This window comes from Hoplias malabaricus, chromosome 9 (assembly GCF_029633855.1).
Source record: "Hoplias malabaricus isolate fHopMal1 chromosome 9, fHopMal1.hap1, whole genome shotgun sequence".
NCBI classification, from domain to species: domain Eukaryota; kingdom Metazoa; phylum Chordata; class Actinopteri; order Characiformes; family Erythrinidae; genus Hoplias; species Hoplias malabaricus.
Genome location: NC_089808.1, coordinates 8,783,556 through 8,808,149, shown reverse-complemented (window position 1 = coordinate 8,808,149; position 24,594 = coordinate 8,783,556). Strand labels below are relative to the sequence as shown.

The following is a 24,594-nucleotide window of genomic DNA, read 5'->3' as shown; positions in this document are numbered from 1 at the left end:
CATTCACAGTGTCACCTAATGCACACTGAATATCAAATTTAAAAATATATCTCAGTTTCTACTTGGTTTATTGACTTACAAAACACACTGTAAAAAATTGCTGTAAATTTACAGCAAGTCTGCTACAGTATTTTACTGTAAATCACAGTATTTACAGTAAATTATTGTATTATTCAATTACAGTAATATGCAGTAAATTTGAAATACAGTAGTGTTCCTGTAAAAATATGGTAAATGGCTGAGAACTCTGCTGCCAGTATTTTATTGTAAATTGCAGTATTTACAGTAAATTATTGTATTATTCAATTACAGTAATATGCTGTAAATTTGAAATACAGTAGTGTTCCTGTAAAAATATGGTAAATGGCTGAGAACTCTGCTGCCAGTATTTTATTGTAAATTGCAGTATTTACAGTAAATTATTGTATTATACATTTACAGTAATATGCTGTAAATTTGAAATACAGTAGTGTTCTTGTAAAAATACATTAAATGCCTGGGAACTCTGCTGCAAGTATTTTATTGTAAATCTCAGTATTTACAGTAAATTATTGTAATATTCAATTACAGTAATATGCTGTAAATTTGAAATACAGTAGTGTTCCTGTAAAAATACGGGTAATGGCTGGGAACTCTGCTGCCAGTATTTTACTGTAAAATTATACTGAATTTTTTCACAGTGCAGTCTTGGTTTCTAATGCCTGAACTTTCCAAAAACGTTGATGGAAATTATACATTGAAACAGAAGGAATAATTGGATCTCCAATTGTTGTTTCTCTGTGTACATTAATGTTTTATGGACTATGGATAATCAGATAAGAAAGGAAAAGAGAAATATAGTAGAACTTATATCAGCAAACATATGTAACACAAAACACTGTCCAGTGCTCTTACAAACATGACTCTCATGCATCACACAGGTGTAGACAGAAAGTTTCTTTCATCACCTTTCACTTTAATAATAGTCTCAGAGAAGTGAACACACTGTTGTGGTCATCAGGCACAATCAGCAGCAGTTTTGGCAAATGGTGTATTAATCTATCATATGGATCATACAGTGCTTTCTGCACTCACTGTCCATTCTCTAAGCTCAACTGACCATACAGGAACAGTTTGTACTTATACAGTTACAGGCTGTAGTCCATCTGTTGCTCTGCAGTCTTTGTTCACCCCTTTTCACCACGTTCACCATGGCCAGGCCCACAACAGAGCAGATATTGCTTTGGGTGGTGGATTATTCTCAGCGCTGATATGGTGGTGGTGTCATAGTTCACTGCTGTGTCTGCTCCACTCATACCAGCACAATACACACTGTGTCCACTCACTGTCCACTCTATTAATAGATGTAATATACGTAATGTTTGTGTGTGTGTGTGTGTGTGTGTATACTTTCATAATTTCATTACAGTGAAAGTGCTGTTTCCTGCAGGATGCGTGTAATTAATTTGTTAGTTTCCCAAAGTTATTCCTACTCTGAATAATCTACAACACATAATGATCACTGCTGTCTGTCACATCAGCACATACAACAGTGATCTATTACTGGCTTCATGTTGCTCTCAGGTGATGCGCAGAAGCTCTGCTTTAACCCCTGCTGCACCGCATCACAAGTTTGTAGCATGGCCACTCTGATTTAAAACTGGAATGCAGTGGAACTGTATTTCTAGAATGATGGCGCACCATCCAGTACCATTAATATGAGCTAGGATTTGATACCAGGACACATCCAGCATATGAGCTTGACCTCACTAAAAGCTCATATGGCTCTGTGCCATCAAATCCACACAGAAATGTGGGGGATAAATAAATAAATCATTGTACATGGCAACTTTTTGAAATTCATATGAGGCTAATCTTGCTAACAAGTAATGCTAACCGCACCCTTCAACGGAATACGTAAACAAGCACTTTCAGATTTATATCCCATTCATATGAACTTCAAGGCTTTGCTTTAAAAAGTGTGGGCCACTGTGGGTTTAAGATCATGAAAAACATCTACCTCTGAGTCTGAGGAAGAGCAGGATCTGTCCTTCCATCGTTTGGAGAGTAAATCCCAGAGCTTGTGCCACAGGTAAGAAACCATCAGACACACACTGCTGAATAGCCAAACGTCCCGGCCTTTATAGTAGTTTTCCATGCAGGTCCACTTTCTCTACCTTTTGCCCTTCTTGCTGATCACAACCTGCTTCTCAGTAAAGGACTCTGTCTAGCTTAGGATTTTAGAAAGGAGTACTTCAGTGGTGCACTGGTTGTAGCAAGGGGCAGTAATGCGAGTCCAGTCACTAAAAACATAAAGGCCTCAGAACAATCCCAACAATCGCCCTCCCTGCTCTCCAATGGAGACAAACTGCCCCCCTGCTGCCTACAGAGGACCAGAAGGACAAACCTACTTGTCCCTGTGACAAGCAGATGGCAGGTGCGGAAGCAAAGGGTGTTAGGATCTCCTTGGCTAAGGCAAAACTGGTACTGTCAGGCAAATATACTGTTCTCCAATCAGTCGTAACATCTTGCACATGAAAAGAGTATTTACATGATGCATATAACACCTTATTCATGCGATTCCCAAAATAAACATTGTAGTTTGGGGTATGGGGTGGTTCACTTGGGTCTGGCAGCCCAAGTCACGTTGATACTGCATAACTGAGCAATTGAACTATGTTCACAGACAATGCAGTGATTTCCACAACAGAAACATGTCAGTTTTCTTTTATGTAGTGTCACCTTTGGGCCTGAATATCACAGCGAGCCAATATTGTATTTTTCGGCCTTGTACCTTATATATAGATTACTTTTAATGATACTCTGTATCATAATTCATGATGAAATACTCTGGTGTTTTACTATTTTAAGTTGAGAAACATTATTCTTGAATTGTTTCACTATTGGGGTGGCACGGTGGCGCAGCAGGTAGTGTCACACAGCTCCAGGGACCTGGAGGTTGTGGGTTCAAATCCTGCACCGGGTGACTGTCTGTGAGGAGTTTGGTGTGTTCTCCCAGTGTCTGCGTGGGTTACCTCCCACGGTCCAAAAACACACGTTGGTAGGTGGATTGGCGACTCAAAAGTGTCCATAGGTGTGAGTGAATGTGAGTGTGTGTGTTGCCCTGAGAAGGACTGGTGCCCCCTCCAGGGTGTGTTCCTGCCTTGCACTCAATAATTCCAGGTAGGCTCTGGACCCACCGCGACCCTGAACTGGATAAGCGCTTACAGATAATGAATGAATGAATGAATGAAAGACTCAGCTTCTCTGAGATGCTCTTTTTTTAAAACCCAATCATGTCACTGACCTGTTTTGTGTTTTTTATTTATTTATTTATTTATATGTTTTTGTTTTTTAAATGTTCCAGGCGTCAAATTCAAAATGGGCATGAATTAATTTTAAAAATAATAATACATATAAAATAAAATGACTAAGTTTCATCATTTGAAATATTGTTTCTATAATATTTTAGATAAATTTACATTTTAAATGATTTTCTCATTGTTGCATTATTTTTTTTATTCACATATTGCAGTGTCCACTTTATAAGTACTTTATTATACTATATTATATTATATATAATTTATAGTGTGACTCATTTTCATTAGCATAGTCAGACCTCAGTGCAGGAAATCTGATAGCTTGACACCCTAGCTAGCAAACATTGACTCTTGAATTCAAATGTGAATGACTTACATTTACTGACCCTTAGCTAACTAATGCCTTACCTACCTTTAACGTCACTGGCATAGTTTAAATGATCAGTGACGGTTGATCTCTTAATTAAAGGAAAGCATTTGATGATGTTGACTGATATATTTTTTCTTAGCAGCTTTTGGCTCAAGACCCCACTGTTATGTTCCAAGACATTTGTCAACTCCCCACCTGTTTACAGTGGGGTTAAAATGTGAGTATTATTTACAGTCTGACTGTTATTGTAATGAAATTCTGCATCAAGCTAAGCTAACTCTGGCCTGAGTGTGACTAGCCGTTGAAAGCCGGGGCTCATTGTGGCTGAAACTAAACACGGATCAGACACAGCAATTTACTCCCAGCGTACTTGAGGATTCCTTCACTGCCCAAGACACTCTATGGTAAAGTTAAGCATGTGAGGGATGGTGCTGTCTTACTCCTAGGCATGAGCCAAGCATAACACAATACTACAGTGTAGGGCAGTGGTCCTTTGGGCCACAAGGGGGCACTAATGTGCGGGTAGAAAAAACTCTGACCACTCACAATCACAATTCACAGGCTTAATTGACAGCTAGTAAAATCATGGTCAGATGCATCCTTGTCTGTTATGTTGAAGTTGTGTGGTCATGTGTTTCAACAACATCATCAGTGAAATCGAACAGAAGTTGGACAGAAATTTCTTATCCTTAAAATTATAATTTTTTAAGCACAAGTGTTTATACACCAAGACTGGGTACTTTTTGACTCATGTGCAATACCATTGGCCATTGTGTAACAGGATTATACAGTTATGCATATCTGGGATCTGCTTTTCCATACTGTATAAGGAATATATAGGAATGTGATCCTTCAACAGCAGTCTCTTACTGACATACAGTAGAATGTCAGCAAGCTCAATATAAAGGTGCCCCATCTTGTGGACAAAAGTTGCCAACGCTTTTGTTGTCTTACACTGTTAGAAGTCACAAGATGGCAGTAATGTAGTATGAATTAACATAACCGTGGATGAAAACTCTAAGCTTCAGTCCACAGAAAGATAGACTCACAGTCTGTGAGCCATAGAGTGAGTCGTGAAAGAAGCAGTCAGTGAAGTGAACAGAATTATTTATTAAACGCCTCCACACGACATGACGACTCACTCCGTCAGTGCCACTGACTGCAATGCATACGTCCATCCATCCATCCATTATCTGTAAGCTCTTATCCAGGGTCACGGTGGGTCCAGAGCCTACCTGGAATCTTTGGGCGCAAGGCGGGAATACACCCTGGAGGGGGCGCCAGTCCTTCACAAGGAAACACACACACACACACACATTCACTCACACACTCACACCTACAGACACTTTTGAGTCGCCAATCCACCTACCAACGTGTGTTTTTGGACTGTGGGAGGAAACCGGAGCACCCGGAGGAAACACACGCCGACTCAGGGAGAACACACCACACTCCTCACAGACAGTCACCCGGAGGAAACACACGCTGACACAGGGAGAACACACCACACTCCTCACAGACAGTCACCCGGAGGAAACACACGCCGACTCAGGGAGAACACACCACACTCCTCACAGACAGTCACCCGGAGGAAACCCACGCAGACACAGGGAGAACACACCACACTCCTCACAGACAGTTACCCGGAGGAAACACACGCAGACACAGGGAGAACACACCACACTCCTCACAGATAGTCACTCGGAGCGGGAATCGAACCCACAACTTACAGGTCCCTGGAGCAATGCCTCTAAAACTCTGTCATAGTTGAATAAGCATCAAGGCTGAGCTGATTTTTTTGTGTAGGCCATTTTTATTGTGTAATATGTTTAAAGTTCACTTAAACCTTGCACAACTTTTACAACTTTTATTGGCAATAATTTCATTTTAGTGAGGAGGGCCTGGTTACAGTTTGAGGGATGTCAGCAAACATTATGAAATCTATAGTCATTGCTATATAAAAGATGATTTTATCGATCATGTTCAGAAATCTTTTCAATCGGATTGTACTGAAGTTACAGGTGAGAAAATATGGACAATTTGAAGAAAGTGAGTATTGTAAGTAAAAGCTGTGTAGTCAGTGTCATATATTTAATCACTTTTCATAGTACAGCCTACCCAGAATCACTGGGTGCAAGGCAGGAGCATTAATTGGCCGTTTTTTCAGTCCATCACAATGCATCACGTGCTCATACTATCACTCACACGTTCACACACATTTGAATAGCCAATCCACCTACCTGTGATGGTTTTATTCATCCCTTTCCTTTCAGCTTCTAGTCATTCTCTGTTCAGGAATACGGTCTGTATTCTACTCTAAACTGTTAAAAGATGTGTGTAGTACTCCAATGAAGGCTGTTATTTACAATAAATGTGTACCCAGATGTAACCAACCTCCTGGAAATCTCCCTTCAGCTGAGTGTGTTTGAGCTCCCAGAAGCAGCGCATGGTCTCCACTCTCTCAGAGTTGCCAAAGAAGGTCAGTCTTCCCAAAGTAATGCTGTCTGACTGCTGGGGCACCACATTTAGGCTGGCATGCTTTAGGTGATGGTGTGAGTCTAGAGTCACATAAGCAGGCTTCTCATGGCAGGGCTTTTGATCAGACCTAGAACAACAGGGACACAAGCAAAATATGATTATTAAGTTTAATCAAATCATTTACACTGAGCAGGTTAGTTCTGAATGGTCTCCCTAAAAATTGAGGTTACACATATTCTGCCTATTTTGCAGACAGCTGTATTCGGACAATACATACTTTATTTATTACAAGTATATTTCATATTTTTCTCTGGCCCTCCACATTGGCAGAGTCTGAATGTTGCCTCAGGTCAAGTGTGTTCAATAGGAAAAGGGCTTGTGGACATATTAAACAGTAAGCTTTGGGCTTAAGTTATCTATTTACTCAAATCCTGCTTTGTAGAAAAGCGCAGCAGATCTTCAAGTGAGCTATAAGTGCTCTTCAGTACCTCTCAGTTATTTTATTATTGGACAATTTTGACTTGAAGTACCTGGCTATAGAAATATTTATTTATTTATTTATTTATTTATTTTTATTATTTATTTTTTTGTGAAATACGCTCCTGTTAGGCAGTGGGGTGCTCTAGTTTGATTCATTTCCGCGGACTACATTTCCCATAAGTCATTTCAATTATCGACGTCTGGGAGACACGCACGTGGAACTGTTTACATTTTGTGGACGAATGGTCTGAGGGGGAAACATGCAGAAAAAATGTGAAAATAATTTTCAAATTATTTGTTTCCTATTTTATTAGAAAAATAAAAATAAAAAATCGTTGGCGCGCTGCATTGACGTCACCTCTTACACCAAATCCTGTGACCATCGAATTCTGTGACCCTAGAGGGCGCTACTTCATAGCTTTGATATAAGGGGGGGGTCACAATTTCTAACAGCTGCCGTCAGAATTTGTGACCCGCACTGAATCTCCATATAAACATTGAGGTTTAAGTACATTTATGTAATAAATATTCAGTGGGGTCAGAAATTCTAGGGCAGCTATTATAAATTGTGATCCCCCCCACCTTATACTAAAGCTGTGAAGTAGCGCCCTCTGGGGTCACAGAATTCGACGGTCACAGAATTAGGTGTAACACCCCGGCGACGCAGTGTCGTAAACTTGAGTGGCGCGAAAGGAGAGACATGGCGGAGAAGAAGAAGGATGAGAGAGAAACAGATAGAGAAAGAGTGCAGTGTCCGGTTTGTGTGGGGTATTTCGAGCCCAGTGCCATTAATTCCCATCTGGACGAGTGTCTACTGAACCACAGCACTGAGAGCGGAGAAAACACACCGAACAGAGAGGAGGAGAAGTGGAGAAATGAAAATACTCCGCCGACCAAGAAACTGCGCCTCAGCGAAGGAGAAGCATTGAAAGCAGGGAAACCTGCAGCTACTCCAGCCGTGTTTTCACTCTTCAGCACCAAAAGTAAAGAGCCTAAATCCACCGAAAACGAAAGGGAGTCCTTATTTAAAGATACAGCCTCTGTTTCTTCTTCTCCCTGCTCCTCTTCCTCGAGCAGTACTGTCACCCCAACCATGAAGTGGGACACTCTGCTGAACAGTGATAATAAGCCCCTCGCTGAGAAGCTGAGACCCACATCACTGCAGGAGTATTTTGGTCAGAATAAAGTGGTGGGGGAGCAAACTCTGCTGAGGTCTCTGCTCCAGTCTCAGGAAATCCCCTCTCTCCTCTTCTGGGGGCCTCCTGGATGTGGCAAGGTCTGATCTTAGAGCTATTAGAACTGTGGGTGATTGTTGTGTGTGTGTGTGTATATATATAGACACACACACACACTGAGAAGTGGTTTGGACCAAGATGTGACTTTTCACAAGGTCAATCCATCACAGCTTAAGCGTAAAGAGAGATTCTTCAGATGCATTTTTGTGACATCACAAAAACAGCTCACTTAAATGGGATTGATTTATGTTTTGAAATTCTCAGTATTTACACATTTTCCATGTCTTAGATCATTAAGTTCAGAAGCTCCTTGTCTTTTAAGATGGAACAGAATATCTGAGGGGGGAAAAAAGGACTGTGTTTACTTTCACACAGTTGGTGCTCTCTGGAATTTAGATTCAGTTCCATCTTAAGTAATTGGAAAGAGCAAAAATACATTAATATTAGAAAATATTAGAAATAGAGAAATATCTTCATCTTGGTTCATGGTTTTAAAGCTTTGGAGGTCTCTTCGTTGTCTAAACACATCCACTTCTCTGCCGTGAGAAGAGAGAAAGCCTAGGTTATTGGACTGAGCCCATTTGTTTTTGTTTTTTTATTTACTGATAAGGGGTTCGTAAAAAACACATTAGACTTTACTTTTAGAATTAAACACATTTCAGCACACAGACTAGAGAGCTAGCAAATGGTCCTCAGAATTTTATAAAAAAAGATGCTTTATTTAAAACAAAACCGTGAATAATCACCATTAATGTATTTATAGCTTTGGGTGCCTCTGATCTGTTTGTGTTTTTAGCCAGTGCATACACGTTCCTGTGGCACACTTGTTGTTTCCTTCAGCCTGTGTCCAGCAAAAGACTGGCTCAGATGCATCTCAGGCATCCAGTGCTGACAGCATCAAATCCTCTTCATCTGCTGAGGATTGTGTAACCCATCGTTGCAGTACATTGGCTTGTCAAAGCGAGAGAGCTTTCGAAAGGCCTTGGCATTCTTCAGGCTGTATTTGTTGCTGTTTATAGGCCAGTTACTGCTTTTTGACCTTATAACCTTTATAGCTTTTTGACCTTATAACCTTTATAGCTTTGTCCTAACAAATGTGGGGATTTATGTGGCCATATTTTACAAATTATTTTTGCACATGGACAGAGTGAGTGAAAGCAGAGAATGTAGAATCAAAACCAAAGAGTGTGTGGTGACCTTGTAGGCCAGATCATAAAAGTCAATATTAAATGTAGTGGATGACAAGTCTTATCACAAAGTATTCTGTGGGGGGGGGGGGGGGGTGAATAAAAATATACTACTCTGCATAATAATTATCTAAATTAATAATTCAGTATCTACTTGAAAATATGTGCTAATACAACCCAGGACATCACTGTTCAGTTTACACAGGCACATACTCGCACTGTAATTTAAGGCAACGTTTCAATACGTAAGCTCTAATGATCCTGATTGTAAATGTCCTCAATATGGAGCTATACACAGAAATACACAGGTATTTAACAGCTTGACCCACAGAATATGGCTAACAATATTTAGCAGGCCAAATGATTATTAAACCACTAAATCAAAGGCAGTGGCTTTTGAAGGTATAGTAGTTCTAATGTGTAGTCAGGAGAAGCAGAATACATTTCTATTGTATACAGCAGCAGTCTTGTAACTGAAGGCCGCACAACAATGATAGTGTGTTTTATCATTCTAATAAAATGTACCCCAAGTTTTAAATCCCGCTACACATAGGACAATCAGATAAAGCTGAAGAAGAATGAGAAAACCAAGTCAGTTAGTTATGAGAGCCCCCGGGTCATAGCATGTGTATTGGTATAGGACTCGTCTGATTGAGCTGCAGTTAACTTTATACAGTGGACCCTCTACCTACGAACCTGATCCGGTCTGTGACCCGGTTCGTAAGTGGAAAAGTTCGTTTCTCGAGTCAATTTTCCCCATTTAAAATAATGGAAAAGCAATTAATGCGTTCCAGCCCCCACCCCCGAAAGTCACCCTTTTTACACTGATATATGTTTACAACACTCTCTATTTCTTTTTTATTACTGTTTCCACTGTATTTCTTTTTTATTTTTAGTAACGCTACATGTATTTTTGTTTTACTAATTTAAGTTTTAAGTGGTTACACATCGCTACCTTGAAGACGTGACGATGGCTGGAAGAGTAACACAGGCACTGGCTGTATGACGGGAGGTGGGGGTGGGTGGAATAACGGAGAGTAGGTGGGTGAATGTGGAGAGGCGAAGCGTAGATACGGCTTAACTTAGCACGAATTTCGATGTCTGCTATTTACACTAATGCTAAATTGCTAAAACTACAATGTGCTAATCTTAAAAGCTCACTCAAGTCTGGGCGCTGGGAGACTCGCCTATTGGGGTCAGTGGCCATTTCCAGACGCCGGCTCGGCGGAGGCTCGGGTTCGTTTCTAGAGTCATGGTTCGTTGGTGGAGGCAAAAAATATTCAAATGCCCGGTTCGTATCTTGGAAAGTGCGTTAGTATAGGCGATCGTTAGTAGAGGTTCCACTGTATTTAAATGATCCCTTAACTGGGTAAAGGTCGTAGGTCCGGTTTTTAACTATGTACGATGGCCACTTTGTCTTTTTCAGTATGTTTCCTGTTTGTTGTTGGTTTTGTTTACAGACGACCTTGGCCCACATCATTGCCAGCTCTAGTAAAAAGAAGGGAACAGCACGCTTTGTGACTCTCTCCGCGACCAGCGCTTCAACCAACGATGTGCGAGAGGTCATTAAACAAGCCCAGAATGAGCTTCGCCTCTTCAAGAGGAAAACTATCCTGTTCATTGATGAGATTCACCGCTTTAATAAATCTCAGCAGGTCAGTCATATGCCCCCCCCCCGTGCCACCACAAACAAGACTGTCAATTTGTATGTGATATATTGCAGGCCTGCTTTTTAACCTGAGATGGAATGGTGGCATGCCATTGAAATAGGAACTGGCATGCAGCATTACACTGGAGTAAGGCCCATGGGCACATGACACAGAACACAGCCTGTATCCATATTTTTGGATGTCTCCAACAACAAACAGGCCAGGAGATAACCTTTCTCACCTATTCAGTTTGGTTAAGATATTAATCCCGACGACAATGGCGAGCTTAGATACCCGTGTTATTGTTAGAACAGAGGAAGCCCTGCAGAGCTTTATAACTCCAAAATAGCTCCATTAAGACGCCAAAGTGACACTAGAAGAAGACAAAGCAAAAATGTCATCCATGTGCATTTCAATCGGTATTCCGTGAAATAGATGAGCATTGACAGTCAGTGGTAGCAGCTATATGTACATGTCACTCAATGTAAGTGTGGTATTCATGTGAGATCTGGCAGAGAACAAGATTAAAACATGACAATCTGCATTCTTAAAGGGAATATATTTCTCTTGTAATAAGAAAACCTAGTCAGTTTTTGAGGGCTGTCTGAGTCAGAACACGGGCTTCTCTGCTACTTCATACATAGGTTACAGACACTGTAGATTAGTCCCGCCTCCTCGTCTGAATATCTTCATTCATAGCTTAGCATTTTTTATGTTAGGGTGCAAAGAAGTAGTAAAACAAATCAAAATAAACACAATGCATGTGAGAAATGTGTACTGATTAAATATGCCAAAAATGAAAGCAGTAAGAGAACCAAACGAAAAAGGCTAATAACAGGAGCTATTCCTCGCGCATCACTTTCATGCACTCATATTAAAGTCAACTGTGACTCCTTTTCATTTAAAGGAACAGGCCCCGGAATAGAGAGGCTGAAGAACCAGGGAGCACAACAGTGACTGGCTAAAACACTGGTGACATTAATTCTTATGTAACAAACACAGTTAATCACAATGGGCAATATAGAAAACAGCAAAAATTATTGAGGAAATGTGTATATATATATATATATATATATATATATATATATATATATATATATATATATATATATATATATATATATATAGTAAAATAAATCAATAATGTAATTATGATTGCAGGTCTAGCTGGGACATACCTGATTTAGTGGCTTTAAAAGTGTTTAGTCGTTTTTAAAAATGTGTTCAGTTTATTTTATTAGGAAATACAAAATCAAAACAAGTGGCATTTATTTGAAACTAATTTTAATTTCCTATTTGATATTTTGTTTTCTAAAGGGGACTGGGTGTTTCATAATGTTATCTTCTGTTCTAGTTTGCAACCAGAATGCCTTTGTACACTTCAGTTCAGGATTCCAGAAGTGAACACAAGCTGTTTAAAGGCTAAGCACCACTTAATGGACCTCCATGAATATTTCACATTATTTTAGTTACTGACATTTATAAGTATTAATTAAAATTAAAATAGCAGCTTAATTTGCTTTAAAACTGACAATTTTATTAAATTGACGGAAAAACTCGAGCTCGCTACGGAAATTTTTGAACGCGACCGTGACGTCACTGGTGGACAACAGCTGAACAACGCCGCGGTAAAACACCGTTATGACTGACTGTTATGACAGTATCTAGCTAAATAACCAACATTATTCATGACAATAGCCTAGCAATAAGCTAAACTCAAATTTAGAGGTACCGTTATTCCTGTAAATGTGATCGAGGTCGAACTCATCCGACACTATAAACCTCCGTAATGCAGCTACGTAGCCGAGTATAATCTGAGCCACCGAGTTTAGCGAGTCAAGCTAACGTTAACTAACACCAACTAAAACAGGCGAAGTGAGTGTCCTTACCCTGTTTACCTCCATGTTACAGAGGCTCTTGAACACCTTTCGTTGGTGTCCTTACATGCCCATATTGTTGGAAAAGCGCCAGTGAAATGAGCTACAGATAACGGAGTGAGGGGATGGTCCTTTCCAAAGTGCCCGTTTAAAGTTGACAAATTTAGTCCATTTTCCATTTTGGGATCTTTGGGCCATTTGTGCACAGATGTCCCACTGTACATTGAATGATTGCAGCCAAAAACAACCCACCTTTTCGTCATTTTGCATTAAATTAAGTGCAGCTTCTAGAGTTGCTGTCCACCATCTACGTCACAGGCAAGACGCCTATTAGAGTTTCCGAACACCGTTTGGGGGGGGGGACCAACGGTCTTTAAACCTTATTCCTTGAATTAGTAAGAAATAACATGTTTTCTCACTATCAATAAACACAAGTTAGGAACTCTAATTCCACTGTATTTATTTGTTTGACACTTTCATAGAGCTGGTGCTTAGCCTTTAACAATATATTTTAGTGTTTCACCGATACTGGCACGTAAACACAGCATCAGTATCCACTACAGAGGGCACCGATACCATAGGCGTGTTTGAAATGGTCCACTACGCACTATTCCCTACATGTAGTACACAAGGCACTTTTGGGACACACCCCATGAAGCATACTGACACACATGTTTTTCTTACTACACAACCCCAGACTCTCACTACACGACCTACAAACTTATGTATATATGTAAAAAAATATATTTTTTTCTTTTTGTGATAAACTCAATAAAGCTTTCCAGGGTTAAAACCTATTTGTTCAGAAACCTTCTTGCTGCCTCAAAATATCTGCACAGAATTGTGGCACAAAAGTAACGCCATAGCTTAGTTGTGACAAATATACTCATGACAGTGTATTTTTTCATGGCTCTGAAACATTCAAATTTTAATGTAAAAAGTAAATGTTCATTCAAATGTTCATTATATTTTATTAGCAATACAGAATACTGCTTTAACAAAATAAAATATGTAAGTATAGCAAGTAAGTAAGTATAAATATCTGGATTTATAAGCACCTGTCTAGTAATTAAGACATGGTATCGGCAGATACTTGAACATAAAGTATCGTTATCGGAAGGGGACAAGTGGTATCGTTACATCTCTAATATTTTAAAATATACATTCCCCACCACCTTAATTTAAAGTATCCACAGTGTTCTCTGGTATGACAATGTGCTTCTCTACACGGTCTACCATCAGTTATATATATCAGTTTTACTGAAAGTGTTATACTCTAAAACAATGACTAGTTTTCTTAAACATTGCATGATGACCTGAAGAATTACATTTTTTTATTATAATAAAATTCTTAAAGTGTCCAAATAAATTTGTGGCCAATATATAAATCCTACAAGTTATAAGAGCAAAGTCAGAAGGCAAACTACCCCTTAATATCCTTAATATACAACATCCTAGTTACAACCATGCAATTCTGTCAATGTATGGTTCATATTAAGCTGAATATAAACGCGATAACGGTACTTCAAAATAGCATTGTTGTCTTTAATATTCAGTTTAAATAATACATTAACAGGAATGTATGGTTGTAAATATGATGCAGGATATCAAAAAGATTAAGTAGTGGTTTGTTCCCTTCTCTACTCATCAGGAAAAGCTTTACACAAAATACACAAAGTTTTTCTTTGACATCACTTGTATTCCTCCAGCTCCACAGCCCATTTCCTAGGGAGCTTTATGCTCCTCTATCAGATGCTGGAACTGCTAAAGCATCCATTGGAGCACTCACCCTTGACATTTGTCCACATTTGGGATTCCCAGGACCACCTTCTGTTTGCCTCCCATGTTTCTGACCCTGTTTCTTGCTTTTCCCTTAGGACACGTTTCTGCCACACGTGGAGTGTGGGACCATCACTCTGATAGGGGCCACCACTGAGAATCCCTCGTTCCAGGTGAACAGTGCACTGCTGAGCCGCTGCAGAGTACTGGTGCTGGAGAAGTTGTCCGTAGCTGCAATGGGCTCTATCCTACAGCGGGCTGTGGACTCTCTAGGCTTGCGCGTGCTGCCAGATGATGCTGCGGACCGTGAGCGCTTAACATCTGCAGATCAATGTGCAGAGTACGTTGTGTGTGAGTGTTAAGTGTATGCCTTGTTGCCATGGAATGCACCCTTGTTATCACAGAGTACATGGAATCAAGCCAGCCTGCAAGGCACCTGGAAAATTTTCCATGCTCTCTGATGGGTTAAATGCTCTTAAGCCCTCCCAACTGGCCTCATTTTGGTAATTTATTACCTTGGTGCACTTTAGGTTGGTTGAGGGACTATAAGTTGCTTGCCAAGCTCCTCCCTGTTTCTCTGTGTGTATGTGTGGGTGAAGAGGGGCAGCTGTTAGCTACTGGCAAGCATGTACAAGGAAGGTCTCAGATTTTAGGATCTATGAGTTCCAGGCCCCCACAAAACCCCCACGGAATGGTAAACAGAAACACTGTTTGGAGCTGGTGTTGAGTGACCAAGGGCCAAGTCAGTAGGCATATGAGTTTGAGAATGGCTCCCAGAAACATATCCAATATATCCTATTATTGATGAAATGTTATGAATTTGATTTAATTATTTGCTAATTTATTTATTCATCATTTTTTATAAATATATATGCACGCATTAAATTGCCCTAGTTCAGTTAGATTCACAGTAATTTTATTTGTATAACACTTTTTCCAATACGTAGTGTCCTAGTTCCAAAGATTACCGCAAGACTGTCATTAATTTTGAGCTAGCCGGTATAAAACCTAATAAACTGACTAAATAGTTTAAGGTTTTCTTGTTTAAAATGTATATGAGTAGATAGAACAATGAATATGAAGATCATGCTCATTTTACTATGACCTATTTTATGATTTTTCACTGGAACATAATTTATCTAATATGTTTGCCTTTAGCTGACCGCAGTTGCCATTGTAGTGAAATTGACTAAATAGTTTAAATCAAAACTGCTCTGCCTCTGACAGGGTATAGATTATAAGAATTCCAAAATAGGCAAATTCATAAAGCTTTAAAAAGCTTTTTAGTGTGTCCAGAGTTTTAATTTTATAAATCTACATAAAAATATATGACTTATGCCTATTATGGATGCTAGTTGGGACGTTGAGTAAAACATAAACAAAAGCAGAATACAATGATACAAATCCTTTTCAACCTACATTCAATTGAATACACTACAAAGACAAGATAGTTAATGTTCAAACGGATAAACGTTATAGTTTTATTGCAAATATTCACTCATTTTTAATTTGAGGCCTGCAAAAAGTTTCAAAAAATGTTGGGACAGGGGCATGTTTACCACTGTGTTACATCAACTTTCCTTTTAACAACACTCAATAAGCATTTGGAAACTGAGGAAACTAATTGTTGAAGCTATGTAGGTGGAATTGTTTCCCATTCTTGCTTGATCTACAGGTGCTGGCCAAAAAATTTGAATATCATGAAAAAGTTGATTTATTTCAGTAATTCCATTAAAAAAGTGAAACTTGTGTATTATACTCATTCATTACACACAGACTGATATATTTTAAGTGTTTATTTCTTTTAATTTGATGATTATAACTGACAACTAATGAAAACCCCAAATTCAGTATCTCACAAAAATAAGAATATTACTTAAGACCAATACAATAAAAGGATTTTTAGAAATGCTGGTCAGCTGAAAATATCAATATCGAAAGTATGAGCATGTACAGCACTCAATACTTAGCGGGGCTCCTTTTGCCTGTATTACTGCAGAAATGTGGCGTGGCATGGAGTCGATCAGTCTGTGGCACTGCTCAGGTGTTATGAGAGCCCAGGTTGCTCTTATAGTGGCCTTCAGCTCTTCTGCATTGTTGGGTCTGATATATTTCATCTTCATCTTCACAATAACCCATAGATTTTCTATGGGGTTAAGGTAAGGCGAGTTTGCTGGCCAATTAAGGACAGGGAGACCATGGTCCTTAAACCAGGCTTTGGTACTGCAATTTGCATCTCCACAAAGTTGGTCAGCAGCAGGAAGCATGAAGTGCTCTTAAAATTTCTGGTCGTCGGCTTGGACCTCAGAAAACGCAGTGGACCAACCCCAGCAGATGACATGGCACCCTAAACCATCACTGATTGTGGAAACTTTACACTGGACCTCAAGTAACGTGGATTCTGTGCCTCACCTCTCTTCCTCCAGACACTGGGACCTTGACTTTCAAAGGAAATGCAAAATTTACTTTCATCAAAGAACATAACTTCGGATCACTCAGCAGCAGTCCAGTCCTTTTTGAAAGCAACCCTTCTGACACTGTCGCTTGTTCAAGAGAGGCTTGACACAAGGAATGCGACAGCTGGAACCCATGTCCTGCATACAAACCGGATTCCAAAAAAGTTGGGACACTAAACAAACTGTGAATAAAAAATGATGTATAGGTGCCAACATCTAATATTTTATTCAGAATAGAACACAAATCACAGATCAAAAGTTTAAACTGAGAGAATGTATCATTTTAAGGGAAAAATATGTTGTTTCAAAATTTCATGGCGTCAACAAATCCCAAAAAAGTTGGGACAAGGCCATTTTTAACCACCGTGTGGCATCCCCCCTTCTTCTTACAACACTCAACAGACGTCTGGGGACAGAGGAAACCGATTTCTCAAGTTTAGAAAAAGGAATGCTCTCCCATTCATGTCTAATATAGGCCTTTAACTGTTCAATCGTCTTGAGCCTTCTTTGTCGCACCTTCCTCTTTATGATGCGCCAAATGTCCGCATGTTGTGAATGCTGTAGAATGTGGTCTGACATTATCTTGTTGAAAAATGCAGGGTCTTCCCTGAAAGAGATGACGTCTAGATGGGAGCATATGTTGTTCTAGAACCTGAACATAGTTCTCTGCATTAATGGTGCCTTTCCAGACATGCCAGCTGCCCATGCCACAAGCACTCATGCAACCCCATACCATCAGTGATGCAGGCTTCTGAACGGAGCGTTGATAACAACTTGGGTTATCCTTGTCCTCTCTGGTCTGGATGACATGGCGTCCCAGTGTTCCATAAAGAACTTCAAATCGTGACTCATCTGACCACAGAACAGTCTTCCATTTTGCCACACTCCATTTTAAAAGACCCCTGGCCCAGTGCAAACGTCTGAGCTTGTGGAGCTTGCTTAGAAATGGCTTCCTCTTTGCACTGTAGAGTTTCAGCTGGCAACGGCGGATGGCACGGTGGATTTTGTTCACTGCCAATGCTTTCTGGAAGTATTCCTGAGCCCATTCTGTTATTTCCTTGACAGTGGCATTCCTGTTTGAGGTGCAGTGACGTTTAAGGGCCCGGAGATCACGAGCATCCAGTAGAGTTTTACGGCCTTGACCCTTACGCACAGCAATTGTTCCAGATTCTCTGAATCTTTTGATGATGTTATGCACGGTTGATGATGATAACTTAAAAGCCTTTGCTATTTTACGCTGGGTAACACCATTCTGGTATTGCTGCATCTTTCTGAGCAACAATGGTGGAATTGGTGATCCTCTTAACATCTTGGCTTCAGAGAGACACTGACACTCTGAGAAGTTATTTTTATACCCAATCATGTTGTCAATTGACCTAATTAGTGTTAATTGGTCTTCCAGCTGTTCGTTATATGCTCAATTTCCTTTTTCCAGCCATTTATTGTTACTTGTCCCAACTTTTTTGGGATTTGTTGACACTGTGAAATTTTGAATCAACATATTTTTCCTTTAAAATGTTACATTTACTCAGATTAAACTTTTGATTTTTCATTTATGTTCCATTACGAATAAAATATTGACATTTGCCATCTCCACATCATTGCACTCAGTTTTTATTCACAATTTGTTAAGTGTTCCAACTTTTTTGGAATCCGGTTTGTACGTCTGTGTGTGGTGGTCAGTTATAATCATCAAATTAAAATAAATAAAACACTTGAAATAGCCCTGTAAAGGACTGGCGTCCCCTCCAGGGTGTATTCCCGCCTTGCGCCCAATGATTCCAGGTAGGCTCTGGACCCCCCGCGACCCTAGAATTGGATAAGCGGTTACAGATAATGGATGGATGAAAACACTTGAAATATATCAGTCTGTGTGTAATGAATGAGTATAATATACAAATCCTCACTTTTTGAATGGAATTACTGAAATAAATCAACTGTTTCATGATATTCTAATTTTATGACCAGCACCTGTACAACTTCATTTGCTCAGCAGTCCGGTGTCTCTGTTGTCCTATTTTGCACTTCATAATGCGCCAGACATTTTCAATACGGGACAGGTCTGGACTGCAGGTGGGATAGTCTAGTACCCGTAATCCTTTAATATGAAGCCACACAGTTGTAACACGTGAAGAATGTGGTTTGGCATTGTCTTGCTAAAATAAGCAGGGACGTCCCTGAAAAAACTTTGTTTGGATGGCAGCATATGTTGCTCCAAAACCTGTATGTACCTTTCAGCATTAATGGTGCCTTCACAGATGTTCAAGTTACCAATGCCATGGGCACTAACACACCCCCATACCATCAGAGATGCTGTTTTTTTAACTTTTGCGCTGATAACAATCCGGACAGTCCTTTTCCTCTTTGGCCCGGAGGACACGACTATGATTTCCAAAAACAATTTGAAATGTGGACTCGTCAGACCACAGGACACTTTTCCACTTTGCATCAGTCCATCTCAGATGAGCTCGGGCCCAGAGAAGCCAGTGGCGTTTCTGGCTGTTGTTGATATATGGCTTTTGCTTTGCATGGTAGAGTTTTAACTTGCACTTGTAGATGGAGAGATGAACTGTGTTCACTGACAGTGGTTTTCTGAAGTGTTCCTGAGCCCATGTGGTAATATCCTTTACAGAATGATGTCGGTTTTTAATGCAGTGAGGGATCAAAGGTCACGGGCATTCAATGTTGGTTTTCGGCCTTGCCGCTTACTTGCAGAGATTTCTCCAGATTCTCTGAATCTTTTGATAATATTATGGACTGTAGATGATGAAATCCATAAATCCCTTGCAATTGTACGTTGAGAAACGTTGTTCTTAAACTGTTGGAGGATTTGCTCACTCAGTTGTTCACAAAGTGGTGAACCTCACCCCATTCTTGCGTGTGAACGACTGAGCCCTTCGGGGATGCTCCCTTTAATCCCAATCATGACACTCAAAGTTTATCCATTTGAACATTAAATATCTCGTCTTTGTAGTGTATTCAATTGAATATAGGTTGAAAAGTATTTACAAATCTTTTATTCTGTTTTTATTTATGTTTTGCACAATGTCCCAACTTCATTGTACTCTAATAGCATGGATCCAGAAGACAAATCCCATAAATACATACAGTAATTTTAAACAAATGAAACACATTTAAATAACACACAATTCTGTCTTAAAATAAGAATTACCTTTACAGAATGCATTTACTGTCTTCAAAAATCAAAGAAGTAAGATTATAGAGTAAAAAAGTCCATCTATCCATCCATCATCTATAACCGCTTATCCAATTTAGGGTCACGGAGGGTCCAGAGGCTTCCTGGAATCATTGGACGCAAGGCGGGAATACACCCTGGAGGGGACGCCAGTCCTTCACAGGGCAACACACACTCACACATTCACTCACACACTCACACCTACGGACACTTTTGAGTCACCAATCCACCTACCAACGTGTGTTTTTGGACTGTGGGAGAAAACCAGAACACCCAGAGGAAACCCACGCAGACACAGGGAGAACACGAGTAAAAAAAAGTCAAAGAAACTATTTCTAGCATCACTTGTACAAATTTAACCAAAACATTTTTAAATACCCTTCAGGCTCCCCTTAATTAGTAAAATTAAGATTAAAAAAATCTCAAGAACATTTTACTTTCATTGTGCCCTTTAGGGCTTCCGTACCTACTTTTAACAAATAAGAAACAAGCAAATCCAAGAAGTCCAATTAGTATAGTGAACTAATTTTCACCCTCATTTGTCAAAATGTCGTGGGATGTCCAGGCTAGATCAGGAACATTGGTAGGGCATCTCATTTCATTTAATCACATAAACACCCTCTCTGTGTACCAACCAAATTAATAAGTTTGATTAAATATTTGGTTTGGGATTTTACCCAGCGTTGCCTGGTCCTGCCATGAAATCTTACTATTATATTTGGAATATAGAATACAGGTATCTAAAGCCATCTGCATTTTATTGTTAATTGTAAGCTGACGGATATAGTCACTGGCATGGTGTAAAGAGAACAGTATTTGTAACAAGGGCAGAGCTACCCAACACTCAGGGAACCTTCTCATGACATTATCCTCTAAAGCAGTGCCAAGGAGTCCAGTGGATCCCCAGGGCTCTATTTCAGCAGAAATGTGCTGAGAAACCAGGTCTCTTCTTTGTCAAGGATGGATTTGTCAATTATGTTGTATGTATCCACAGTCCAGAGACATCTGATAGCAGCCGTCAAATTCTAAATGTTGTACAGTGTTGTTTGACTGAATGCGAGTTTGGTACGAATACCTACATGTGCTTTACTAATGAAGTATGGGCCAAAGAAGGGAAAGTACGAATAAAGTCTGTGGAAATAGAGAAATAATTAAAAAACGCTATTTAAGGGTTTTCCAAAGCTCCAAGTAAAATATGTCCTTTGTTTACATTGTGTTCATAGGCAACCGTTTATTTTGGAGTAGGACAGAGGGAATATCAAAATACCATCCAAGTAGCTTATCTTGGCTGTGTATAAAGGGACATCATCCGCCAGCCATTCCTATATGTTCTAAATCTGTGTTCTGAATAACATTCTGTGCTATTTATTCCATCTAATTTGCTCCCTCAACTTCTGAATGAAGTGGAACTCTGTATACCTGAAAAGTGCAAAGGGAACAAGCCCATGCCAAGGGAAGTGACCCATGAGTGTGTGAATGTAGGGAGGGACACAAGCACAGTAGCCCACCCATCTGCTGTGATGACTTGTGAGTTAACCCACAAGTGCCTGTTTTGAAGCCTTGTAAAGCTAAAAATCCATGATGGTAATGAGTGACTATGAAGTTAATATTATCTAATGATTAATATTTTATATATTCTGTGTTTTTCTGTCTGCAGGCCTCAGGTTTGTATTGAACAGAAAGCGCTGGACACTATCGCTCACCTGTGCGACGGAGACGCTCGAGCGGGTCTTAATGGGCTGCAGCTGGCAGTTCAGGCATGTGTGGTCAAAGCCCGTTCCACACACACAGACGTTCCTCAGCAAATCCTGGTCCAAGAGGAGCATGTCAAAGAAGGCCTACAGAGATCACACATCCTCTATGATAAAGCAGGTGAGTACAACATCTAAATCAACATTTATCATTGGTTGTTCCAGAGAACTTAATGCCTAACTCCAAAATACAGGAGGTCCTCGGGTTACGTCAGTCCCGATTTACGATGTTTTCTGGTTACGACACATCTCTCATTTACTGTATAAAGCCTTGTTTCGACTTAAGTGGTTTTGCGTCGTAAACGTAGTAACGTGAACTTCGTGTTTGGTGTGTGCGGCAGAAGAATACACGGTTACGCGGCTCGGGACCGAGGAGGATAGGTGTTAGGATAGTTTAAGTGCTTACAGTATGTTATTTACGTACAGTATGTAAGTATGTTCCGACTTACACCGAAAATCGGTTTACGACGCGACGTAGGAACAGATCAACGTCGTAAGTGGAGGACCCCCTGTACTGAACAAAGTGGTCCCCAGTCTCTCTATACTTGTCAGAAGGTTTTGGCACAAAAATGACCATGAACATTTTTAAATGTCTGAATCTAATTTTGTACAGGAAATGGCTATTTTTAAACAAGTGTCTATCTTCTGAACCAGATTTAAACTAGTACTTCAGTCGAAGGGAGCTTTTACATTTATTTTTTAATTCATTCAAAAGACATTGGCACCGACGTTAATAAAGTACCAGATTTACTATCACATTATAATTATTTTTGTTAATACATATAATGTTTCCCGGCATGTGTCAAACCTGTAGGTGAAGAGCACTATAACTGTATCTCAGCACTTCACAAGTCTATGAGGGGCTCTGATGAGAATGCTTCCCTCTACTGGTTGGGACGGATGTTGGAAGGAGGTGAAGACCCACTCTACGTGGCCCGCAGACTGGTCCGATTCGCTAGTGAAGATGTGGGTGAGTCTCTGAGGAGTTCAGATGGCCAGTATTTGTATGCCTATGCTAAGTTTGTGCTGTGTGTTGTCGTTCTACAGTTCACAGCTATTTAACAGTGGAACCCAGCGTATTTCTTCAAAATAAGGCTTGTAGGAGATTAAAAATGTGTCTGACTCTTCTTTAAGGTTTGGCTGATCCTGCAGCACTCCCTCAGGCCGTGGCTGCTTTTCAGGCTTGTCACTTTATTGGCATGCCAGAGTGTGAGGTAAGATTCGGTTGCAGTAGTATGTTTCTCATTGAGTGTGTCATGAGTTAATAACAAAAATTAAAATAAGTGTTTGAGTCAGGGGTCATCAGACGTACTGACCAAGTTTCTTGCTGTTGGCTTATATTTTTTTTTACTTTAGCAAATGTTACACATGGTTTGCTTAAATGTAAATACTAAATTAAATATTCCAACACATTCCCCTTCCCCCCAAACTCATCTAGGTGATATTAGCCCAGTGTGCCGTCTACTTGGCCAGGGCTCCGAAGTCTGTAGATGTCTATAAAGCTTACAACAACGTAAAAGTCTGTCTAAGGAACCACAAAGGTCCATTGCCTCCAGTTCCTCTTCACCTTCGCAATGCCCCTACCAGGCTAATGAAGGAACTGGGCTATGCTAAAGGCTACAAATACAATCCAGCCTTCAATGGCCCAGTGGACCAAGAATACCTTCCCAAGGAACTCCACAGGATGAACTTTTTCACCTGGAACCCATCCGACTCTTGATCTCCTCGTTAGAAGTTGATGACATTCTGAGAAAGGTTAACCGCTGCTTCTATGGTTTTGACAATGCTCATACCATTCCTAATCCAAAAATATGCACTTAAATGGACTGGTCTTTACTGAACTTAAATGTTTGGTCTTTGTTCATGACCCAAAAACTTGTCACTTATGATCAGATTAGATTTTTGTATCTGGTCTTTTTGTCAGGTATTACTTAGTAATTGTAAGGAATATTAATTATATAATATGCACAAGTACCCAAGTGTCTGACTAGCTTTGTTGTGCACAAGACAAACGTTATGGGTTTGTTTTAAAGCTGTCTCTCCAAATTCCAGAAATGGTGATCCAAAGCACTGTATGTCTTAGTGTTTTCTTCATTCATGCACATGTAATTCAAGATTAGATTATTTAGCAACTAAGTTAAACCTGATGTGTTTAATGTGGTGAAAATAGTTGTGCTCTCTTCTTTGCTTTGTTTTATATATAAAAAAAGCAATACACTACTTAATAAAATTTTTATTCTTGAAGTTTAAAGATGTGCAGTCACTCTGTCCATCTGTTGCTCTGCTATTTATTAGCCCCCTCTCAACCATTAGTGGTTAAGACTCCTACAGAAGCAAGTATAATTTGAGCGATAGACCCTTTGTAGATTCACATGTTACTTGGCCAAAGCCTCGCAAACCAGAAAAAAGCAGTAATAAAAAAACATCTGTGACAAAATCTATGGAAGCAAATCTGTCTCATCACGCTTTGAAATATTACCACCTTTGATAATATCTTTGGCCTATCGAATTTGAGCAACTTCAAAATATATTGCTTGAATTTTTTTTATCCGAATTTATTAACTTTGAATAATAACATTGAAAACGTGTTCTTAAATTCACGAGTTCAATTCAAGAGCAGTTATATTCAGATGCATAACTCATCCATCCATTATCTGTAAGCGCTTATCCAGTTCAGGGTCGCGGTGGGTCCAGAGCCTACCTGGAATCAGTGGGTGCAAGGCTGGCCAACTTGGAGGGGGCGCCAGTCCTTCACAGGGCAACACAGACACACATTCACACCTACGGACACTGTTGAGTCACCAATCCACCTACCAACGTGTGTTTTTGGACTGTGGGAG

At 39.9% G+C, this 24,594-nt stretch overlaps 1 protein-coding gene across 1 annotated transcript; it reads left to right on the top strand.

Annotated features, from left to right (window-relative positions):
* The first annotated feature begins 7,186 nt into the window (after nucleotides 1–7,186).
* wrnip1 (WRN helicase interacting protein 1) lies at nucleotides 7,187–23,945 on the top strand. Its single transcript, XM_066681568.1, has 7 exons — nucleotides 7,187–7,900; nucleotides 10,507–10,701; nucleotides 14,450–14,691; nucleotides 21,661–21,875; nucleotides 22,569–22,724; nucleotides 22,889–22,968; nucleotides 23,193–23,945. The coding sequence occupies exons 1-7, from the start codon at nucleotides 7,325–7,327 to the stop codon at nucleotides 23,472–23,474; spliced, it is 1,746 nt and encodes a 581-aa protein (XP_066537665.1). The 5' UTR covers nucleotides 7,187–7,324; the 3' UTR covers nucleotides 23,475–23,945.
* Nucleotides 23,946–24,594: the final 649 nt, after the last annotated feature.

Excerpts from the sequence above, each read along its gene's own strand:
- wrnip1 (XM_066681568.1), top strand. The coding sequence starts at position 7,325 with ATGGCGGAGAAGAAGAAGGATGAGAGAGAAACAGATAGAGAAAGAGTG. Across the intron at positions 14,692-21,660 it reads TCTGCAGATCAATGTGCAGA|GCCTCAGGTTTGTATTGAAC; the intron begins GTACGTTGTGTG and ends TTCTGTCTGCAG. Across the intron at positions 22,969-23,192 it reads TTGGCATGCCAGAGTGTGAG|GTGATATTAGCCCAGTGTGC; the intron begins GTAAGATTCGGT and ends AAACTCATCTAG.